At 46.3% G+C, this 9640-nt stretch overlaps 1 protein-coding gene across 1 annotated transcript; it reads left to right on the top strand.

Annotated features, from left to right (window-relative positions):
• Window positions 1–4677: 4677 nt before the first annotated feature.
• Window positions 4678–5508, top strand: LOC102489871 (claudin-34). The gene has a single exon (XM_006163830.1). The coding sequence runs from the start codon at window positions 4678–4680 to the stop codon at window positions 5305–5307; it is 630 nt and encodes a 209-aa protein (XP_006163892.1). The 3' UTR covers window positions 5308–5508.
• The last annotated feature ends 4132 nt before the right edge of the window (window positions 5509–9640 follow it).

Below are 9640 nucleotides of genomic sequence, written 5' to 3'. Positions count from 1 at the left end.
CGAGATGCCGGAGGAGGCTTCAGGACCGCCCGTGCCAGGAGGGCCCCGTGTGACATTATGCCCGAGGTGCTCGGAGGGGACACAACCTCCCTCCTGAAGGATTCTTGCCAAACATGGATCGGACACCCAAGTTGACGGGGATTCTTGAACAAACGACAGAAACACCCAGGCCTCCCGCAGCAGTTGCAGCGAGCGAGTCAGCGACCGATGCTCTAATGGGGTCTTGCTTTGGGGCGCCGGCCGCACGGTAGTGCAAAACCGGCGTGTAAAATGACAGGGAACGAAGGCAAGCTGACAGCAAGCTGCAGCTGCGAGCCTGGATACGTCCTAAATCCCGCAGCAGGAAAGGACGAGGACACTGCCGCTGGACTGCGAGGAGAGGAAGCGGTGGGGAGAGAGCGCTAGCCACCCCATGGCGGTTGCATGAGTGCTTTCTGTTCCGGGGATCTGCGTGAACATGTGCAGTGATTTGTCTGCAAACAGGTTGCAACTTTCTGGTTAAGTCTGAAATTATTTCATAATAAAAATTATTTTGAAAAAACCATTTTAAAGGAGCTTGTTCTTCAGCCTCATCCACAGAGCCTGCCGTTTGTAACCCCTAGCACTGTAACCTGCCGTTTGAGGAACACTTTCAGGTAGAGCACTTTCGGTAGCTTTAAAAATGTGACTCCCTCCTGGTGGTATGGGTGCAGTTACATCTCTGGCGAGGAGACAGAGCCAATTGTTCAGATGGCTTCTGGTGAACGCCCCGACCCTCAAGGGCTGACAGGGAAACAGAGGATGCAGGGCAAAGAAACCAGGGCCGGCTCTGTGGCATGCTGGGAACGTGCTGCTGAGAAGCTGGACCCCACGGAGACCACAGTTAGAATCCCAGCCCAGTCAGCCTGAGACTGGCTGGGCATGCTCGCGAGTACCCAAGATCGGATGAGCTAGCCAACTGGAAGAAGGGATTGTGGTGTGACCAGACGCTCTGGAGGGTGTTAATCTCTCCCACTCTTGGTGTTAGGTGTGTGTCTACATGCTAAATCATGGTAAGGAGAAAACTTTTTTAAAAAGAGAAGAAATTCAGGACCAGCAGGTGGCATAGTAGTTAAGGTGCTGGACTCCCACATGGCCAACCATAGTTCAAGTCCCAGATCTGGTGGTTTGCTTTCTCACTTTTCTTCTCTTTCTCTCTCTCTCGTGAGCACCTATGCCCTATAGCAAATTTTAAAATAATAATAAGAAGAAATAAATTAAAACAAATAATTCTAAAAAAAATTTTTTAAGAGAAGAAATTAGAATAGAGTAGCGGCCAATGAGAGTAGGTATGGCCATTGTATTGGTGACCTAGCAACCGAGAATTTAGAAGGTCAGGAGTGGGGAGTGGAATGTGGTAACTGAAGGGAAGGCAGGAGGCAGAGACGAGCAGTCAGGAAGGATGGCCGAGAGGAGCTAGGCCTGGCAGCCGTGCTGGCTCTGGGAGCTGAGCTTCCTCCCGCAGCGTCGTTCGCTTGAAGGCAGCATCACTGGTTAGTAGACACTCTGTCCTTTGATATTGTGCTTTTTATTATCTATTATTTTTTAGTTTGCTATAGGGTGTGTGCAGTCACCAAAGAGAGACAGAGAGAGAGAGGAGAGAGAGAGAGGGAGAGGGGAATGAGAAATTACACCCCCAGGGGATCGCCCCGTCTTTCCCTTCACTTCCATTCACGTCTCGGGATTTGGGGCACACACCCACACGTACCTGGCATGATTTTCAAGCTAACAGATTTGGGACTCCAACCACACAGCCAGCCATGTGGAATCCTGCCCCCTTAACTCCACACCACCTGCTAGCCTGATGCTCACTTTTTATTGTTGTGGTAAAATATACACGACATAAATTTACCACTCTAACCATTTTCAAGTGTCCGGGTCATGGCACGATGTGTGTTCACACTGCCATGTGACTATCAGCACCTCCGTCTTCAGACGCGTTCAGTTTCCCCCTCGGAAACTCTGTGCCCATTAGGCACCACCTCCCAGGCCCCCTGCTCCCAGCCTCAGGCAACCCCCATTCCACTTTCTGTCTCGAGGACTTTGACTCCCCTAGGTACTGAACAGAAGTGGAATCACGCAGTACGGGGGTCCCCAAAATGTCACGGTGTTTCTGGCAAACTAAGTCCAGCTGCCTCTACTCGTGGTCAGAAATGAGAGGCAGGAGCTGGGGAAAAAGGCAGTTTATTTCGGCAACTGGGTGACAGGGACACGGCCAGCAAGCACCACCACGCCGTCTCCAAAAGCTCAGCGTGTGCTCGGTACTCACGGGTACCAGCATGTGAGATCATTGCTCACCACGGCCAACTAACGTCAGTCGCTTTCCTCTGAGCGATTATCCTCAATCCTGTTCTTCAAATACCCATTCCTGGTCTCTCATCTGACCATCCCTCAGCAGACCGCCCCGTGACTCAGCACTCGGTCAGTTGTCCTCGTTAGAGGCCTCTCTTCATTTCAAAATGGCTGCAGTCTTGCTAGACCTCAAGCTGGCCTGCTAAAGTGAAAATGCACATCATGAAAAACCTTGGGCATGGGCATCAATTTGGGGAGCACCAAAATTAATTCATACTTTAATTCTATTTTCCACGAACTTCTGGAATCCCCCCGATTTGTCCTTCTCTGACGGGCTTATTTCACTGAGCACAATGTCCTCAAGGCTCACCCATGAGCACGTGTCAGAGTTTCCTTTCTTTCTGAGGTTGAGAAGAAGCATACGACTGGGACCAGCAGTTAGCGTAATGGCTATGTCGCTGGACTCCCACGTAGTCGACCGCGGTTCGCGTCCCGGACCCGGTGGCTTAAACTCACACCGGGTGCATGTGCGTGTGTACCCAAGATCCCGAGAGAAGAATGGAGGAGAAGGGATTACAGTGTGGCCATCCCCCATGGGAGGTGATTGCTCTCTCTCTGTCTCTCTGTCTCTCTCTGTCTGTCTAGCGAGCGCACATGCCCTATAGCAAAAACCTCTCCAAAGAAAGAAAGAAAGAAGAATACAATTCCACTATCTACATAACCACATTTTGCTTCCCCATTCAGCATGTGAGGGATTCTGGGTCGTTTCCATCTTTTGGTTGTCATGAGTAAGCCGTTCTGACATGGGTGTACAGAGCTGCGTTCGGGTCCCTAATTTTACTTCGTTCACGTGGATGCTCAGAAGTGGAATGGAGGGCTCACGTGGCAACTCTATGTCTAGTTTGGTAAGGAACTGCCGCACGATGTTCCCCAGGGGCTGGCCCATACTTTCCATTTCCCCAGCAACGAACAGGGGTTCTACTCTCCCCGTCTCCTCGCCACGACTTAGTTTTCTTTGCTTGGCCGTCCTCATGGGTGTGAAGTGCTGATCGTGCCAAGACCGCTTAAGCCAGGTAGAGTTCAACACAGATGCAGAAGAGAAGGATATATACCCAGTAATCAATAATAAAACTAGACCTCAACTTGTACAAAACAGACATCTGTCACACAGGGATGCCTACTGCCTGATTCCTATTTCCCAAATGGGCAGAATGTAGCTAAGGTGTTCAGGAATGCTGGGATGATAAAAGACCCTAAAGAAAAGGGGGGAATGGTGATAGGGTCTATCTTAAACAGTGGTGGCTGCATGGGTGTTTGTCCCATCCTAATTCACTGGGCTGTGTGACCGGGAATGTACAGTGATGTGGCCAGTTGGGGAAACAGGCCATTTGTAGAGCATTGACTGTGCACTTACTATATGATCCAAGAATTGCACTCCTAGGTATCTGTGCAAGAGACGGGGACACATCTCCGCACAAAGTCTCAGATCCGAATGTTCAGAGCATTGCTCACAGATGGAGTCAATCCATCTGATAGACGAGGGATGGACGAACAGTCAGTCAGACAGGTATCCCCATGCATGGGTCAAGGGGGCCAGACTTCACTTTCATGCTACAGCATGGGCGAACCTCGAAAACATTTCACTAAGGGAAAAGAGCCAAGCATAGAACAGCACACCCTGTGGAATCCACGGCCACTTTTAATGTCGCGTGGCTATAACCAAGGCTTTAACCAAGCCCTGTGGTTGGGCTTGATGCTCTTCCCATTTCTTAACATTACCAATAATGCTGTGATGACCATTTTTGTGGCTAAATATTTGTGGCCAGCCCTAATGATGTGTTTGGCCCAAAGACCGGAAGTAGAACTGACTGAAGTTTAGTGCTTTTGGTAAAATGTACCAAATGGTCCTTCAGGAGTTTGCTCAGACTGCACCCCAGCAGCGGGGTGAGAGGGCCCCGCGTGTCCTTCCTCAAATACAGCACTTCCCTGCTGGCACGGCTCACCTACGGGGACTGCCCCCGACCCGAGGGCCCCACCTCACAGTTTTCTTTTTTTTTTTTTTGGAGCGATTTTCACTGTAGGGCGCGTGCGCTCGCCAGACAGACAGAGAGAGACACAGAGACAGAAAGCGAGAAATCACCCCCCAGGGGGGATGGTCACGCCGCAATCCCTTCTCCTCCATTCTCCTCTCGGGATCTTGGGCACACACGCACACGCGCCCAGCGTGAGTTTTAAGCCACCGGGTCCAGGACACGAACCGCGGTCGACTACGTGGGAGTCCAGCGACATAGCCATTACGCTAACTGCTGGTTCCCACGATATTCTATATTTCTTGCAGTTTCCTGAGTGCGCTGCCGTCATGACTGTATGACTGTGATCGTCGACAGTACCCTTCTCCAGGTGGCAGGTTTGGCTGTGGCCACCTTAGGCTGGGTCCTGTCCATTACCTCCTTGGTCCTCGTGGAGTGGCGAGTCTGGTACATGGAGAGCACCTCACCGGGCCTGGCCTGCGTGGGAATGTGGGGAGTCTGCACCTATCAGCGCAGCGGCAACTCCAACCAAGTCAAATCGTGTTACCAGTACCCCTACCACGACACCTTCCTCCCTCTTGATATTCGCGTTTCCCAGCACCTCCTGCTGGCCGCCAACATTCTAGGGCTCTTGGGGAAAACTGCCATCATCCTTGCACTTAGGAACATAAGCATGGGAATTCGCCCGAAGAATGTCACCTGCAGCCCGTTCATTGTCCCGGGAATGCTGCACATCACTTCCAGTATCTGCATCACCGTCATCGTGGTCTGGAATTACTACTCCGTCATAAGCATGGAGGGGATCCCCTTCCCACCATCCTACAACTTGCCCTTCAAGCCGGACACTCAGGAAACTGGCAGCGCCGTCTTACTGGCAGCTCTGGCCGCCTTCCTGATGCTGCTGAGTGGGCTGTTTTACCTCTCTTATAAATTCCCCCGGGGCAACAAAGTGCATCCTGAGGTCTGAAACCGAATTCCCTAGCTGCTCTGTCTTTGCAAATCCATGACTCCCGGGAGGTTGGGGGAGGTATTACCAAATGTTTGCAAGGACTCAAGACCAAGGTAGTTGGGACACGAAGAAACCAACTTTTTCTTTTGTTGTCTTCTCTATCTGAATTTGAATCATTACTTGGTTGAATTAAGAACCTTCATTAAAAAATGTGTATCTTGCCCACTTGTCAGTTGGTCTTATTGCATCTGTATTTTAGTTAGTGTTGGCTAAAGTAAATACTGTTGTAAACCGTATGTATGACAAATAGACTGGTGAGGACACTAACCTCCCACGTCCCCCTCTCAAGGGGGACAACAGAAGGTTTTCTGTTGCGAACACCAGCGGGCCTTGTTTCCTAGGTCACGGTAATGGTCTCTACCCCCGAAAGGTTTTCAAACGGTGCAGAAGGGAAAAGAGCAGAGGGAAACTCCACACACCCATTAGCAGACTTGGCAATTACCAGGCTTCATCTATGGTAGCTTTTCCCCTCTTTTCTCACCCCTTCTTAATCTATGTCTCTTGGTCATAAGTATTTTACACAAATCCCAGACATCGTGTCTCTTCATCCTCATATACTTCAATATTACTCTCTAAAAAGTGGCGATTTCCTTGCATAATCATATTACACATAAAAAACTAACAATTGTTTGTCGTTGTCATCAAATACTGAGCCAGATTATTTTCAATTGCCAAAGATCACATATACTCACCAGAGAGCGAGCGGGGCAGAGAGACAGAGGAGGGGAGTGGTCACGCCGCAACTCCTTCCCCATTTCTCCATCCTGTCAGGATCTGGGGCACACACACGACTCAGTGAGGTTTTCCAGTTGCTGGGGCTGGGATCGCAACAGCAGTCAGCCATGTGGAATCTGGCTCCCTTAACCCGACTATGGGGCTGGCCTGAGACAGAATTTTTAACTTCAAAGATAACTCCATAGCTTCATTCTGCCTCTTAGAACTTAATCTAAAACATGCCCTCCCCCATACATATCCACACGGCACCTCCTCTCCCATTTTCTTAAAAAAATCGTATATTTGCTGAAAAATGAGGGCCAATTGTCCTGTCATTTAACTCGTCACCTCTAGAGGATTATGAGATTCCAGGTCAGCGCTTTGAGGAAGACTTCGACATAGGCGGTGCCATGAAATCCACACTGGCTGCTTCTGCTGAGTGATGCGTGGTTTTTATTCCTTTCGGTGAAGCTAAGATTGATCGGGAGATTCGTGAGGGGAAAGCTGGGTCCCTCTTAGAAATTTCAAACCTCCACCTCACCCTAATGGTCTCATATATTCTTGGGCCTCGTTTGAATCAACAATCCCACTAAAGATTGTGAGTGATGTGGGGACCAGCAGGTGGCATGGTGATTAAGGTGCTGGACACTCCCATATGGCCGACCACGGTTCAAGTCCTGGACCTGGTGGTTTGCTTTCTCTGTTTCTCTCTCTCTCTCTATTTCTCTCTGTGTCTCTCTCTGGTCAAATTAAAATAAACGAATGAATGAATAAAATTAAATTTAAAAAAGATTGTGAGTGATGAGTCTCATGTGAACTTTTTTGCCAGATTTTTTTCTAGACAGAAAAATACATCCTGATTTTCCCGATGACCTAACATTATCTGGGATGCTTTTGTAAAGTTTTTCTTCATCGACTATGATTATGTGGTTATTCTAAAATCTGGCATATACAAAAGCAGTGCAAATGCTTCATTTTTTCCCCTCTAATTGTTGACTGCTGGAGTAAAAGGGAACATGCCCTAGTTACCTTTGCTGCTGGTCAATGTACTATATTCGTTTTTTGATTTTGTATTTCGGTTTTTCAAGTACTGACTCACTTCCTGAGTGTGAACTCGAGACTGCTTCTATGTTCTTAACAGGGACATTTGCAAATGCTTCACAAGTAGAGAGACTATGGTCTCAGCTCCAGCGGTGATCACTATGTGGCCAGTCACGTTTCAGCCCCGTACCCTCGCTTCCCGGCCTGACCCCAATCTTGGATTTCTTCCTGCTCAGTCTCTGGCAATCTATCATGTTACCCATAAATAACTCAATATCTCTTTCTTTTTCTTTTGTTCAATTTGCTAGAGGGCATGTGTACTCACCTGAGAGAGAGAAAGTGAGAAAGCACCCCTCCATCAGGGATACTCACTCCGCAATCCCTTCTCCCCCCTTTTCTCTCACGGCATACCTGGTGGGTTTTTCAAGCTGCCGGGTCTGACGCTCAGACTGTGTAGTCAGCCATGTGGGACCCAGCCCTAAGCACACCACCTGTTGCCCTTCAATATGTGTTCCAGAAGATAACAATCCTTCCTTTTCGGCAACATAACCACATTGCCATGATCTCACCAGAAAAAGGTAATGATTTCTAATATAAGCCCATGCAATGTCCAAATTTCCCTAATTGTCTCATAAATGCTTTTTAATAGTGACTTGCTATTCCTTTTCACTAACTAATGGACTCATCTTTGTCACTGGAGGTACATGTATATGTGTGCCCTTTTACATGTCTCCGTGGGTATTTAAGAATTAAAAACAAAAGAATCTTAATTAAAGAGTGTCATAATATATTCTTTACTTTTTCAATAAAACCCATTGTATGAAAAGGATTTCCCTATAGAACGAAATGGTAAAGAGAAGGCCGTATCGACAATACAGTTAACCACTACATGGAGTGCTAAGACTGTTGAAGATGTTGTAGCTGAAGCTTGTTTATTTAGTTTACATCGAGTTACCTTTTATACCTGGGTCTCACCACAGTCTGTCTGCCAGCTGGAGGCCTGCGATGCTGGTAGCATGGCTCCATTCAAGTCCAAAGGCCTCAGGGGCAGGGAAGTGGTGATGTAACTCAGTCTAGGCCAAAGAAAGAGCCACCTGTTTTCCATATTTGTTGACTCCAGGCCCCTTGTTGAGAGTGTGTCTTCCCCACACCGACCTGCATGTTAATCTCTCCCGGAAACGCCACTATGGACAAACCCAGAATAACGTTTTATCAGGTTTCTAGATATTTCTTAGTCCAATCAAGTTGACACCCTAAACTATCACAACTCTGTATCCGTGTGTAAAAATCTTTTTCCTCTTTATTTTAATTTTATTTTTATTTATTTACATTTAATCACATACATATTTACAGTGTACAACATTTCTTTTTTCCAGCTGAATACCGTGCATGTCAGTCAAGATAAAGATATTACTATATACATGATCATCAGCAAACAGCTTCTCATTTTCTGTCAATCACACTTTTACTTTTTTTTCCCTTCTTCCTTCCCCTCCCTCCCTTCCATACTAAACTTTCTTTTTCACATTTTATTGACTCACAAGATCTTAAACTAAAAATATGGGCAAAGCTAGAATCTAGTGACAAGAGCACTGTAATTTTCTTCTGAAACATCTTTTTCTCTCTCCATTTCCCCTTTTACTTAAGAGAGGCATAAACTAACTTATTTGTGAAAAAAATTCAGTTAGTCTCAATTAGGTCTGTTACTTGCACAAAGCCCCATAAGAACTCAGTTTCTGGTGCAAGGCAACAGATACTATTATTACTGAACTTATGCCAATAACCATTCTGCCACAAAACAAGAAGGCTCACAAATATTTTTCAGTTGCAAAGAGGTCAGGAACGGAGAAAAGTTTATGTTGCAATTTAAAAAAAAAATTAACAAGTTGCTGAACCTAAAGACAGCTCACAAGGAAACCCAAAAATCTGGAAGACAAAGCGTAGAAGAAAATCGGTAATGTTTTAGAGAAAAGTCATAGAATTCTATTTCACCAGTTCAGTTTCATGTCCTCTCTCTTTTGTTGAATTTGCAGTGTTACTGTGGTCTGAGCTTATGCAAATAACCACTCTACCACAAAATTTAAACCCTGGAAGTTAGCATTCAACATTATTATTGCTATTTCCAAACTTGTCCCTGTCATTAAGTTGGCCTTTTTCTTGGTCATTTTTTGTTCTTATTTCTGTCTTCTTTTCTTTTCCTCTTTTTTCAAAAATTTCTTATTTATTTTTAACTTTATTTATATTTAATCCTATGCCTTTACAGTATACATTCCTTTTTCCAACACAAACACCACGCATGTCAGTCAAGACAAAGATGTTACTAGATACATTATCATCAGCAAATAGCTTCTCATTTTGTGTCAACTAAGCATGCTTTTTCCAGTTTTTCCCTTTTCCATTCTCTTCCCTCCCTTCCATACTAAACTTCTTTTTTCACACTTTATTGATTCACAAAAGATCTTAAAGTATGGACAAAGCTAGAATCTAGTGACAAGAGCACTGTAATTTTCTTCTGAAACATGTTTTCTCTCTCTCC

Source organism: Tupaia chinensis, unplaced genomic scaffold, assembly GCF_000334495.1.
Source record: "Tupaia chinensis unplaced genomic scaffold, TupChi_1.0 Scaffold143247_1, whole genome shotgun sequence".
Lineage (NCBI taxonomy): Eukaryota > Metazoa > Chordata > Mammalia > Scandentia > Tupaiidae > Tupaia > Tupaia belangeri.
Note: the sequence above shows the minus strand (reverse complement) of the source record. Positions and strands in the feature narration are given on the sequence as shown.

Coding starts and splice junctions, on each gene's coding strand:
- LOC102489871 (XM_006163830.1), top strand. CDS start 4,678: ATGACTGTGATCGTCGACAGTACCCTTCTCCAGGTGGCAGGTTTGGCT.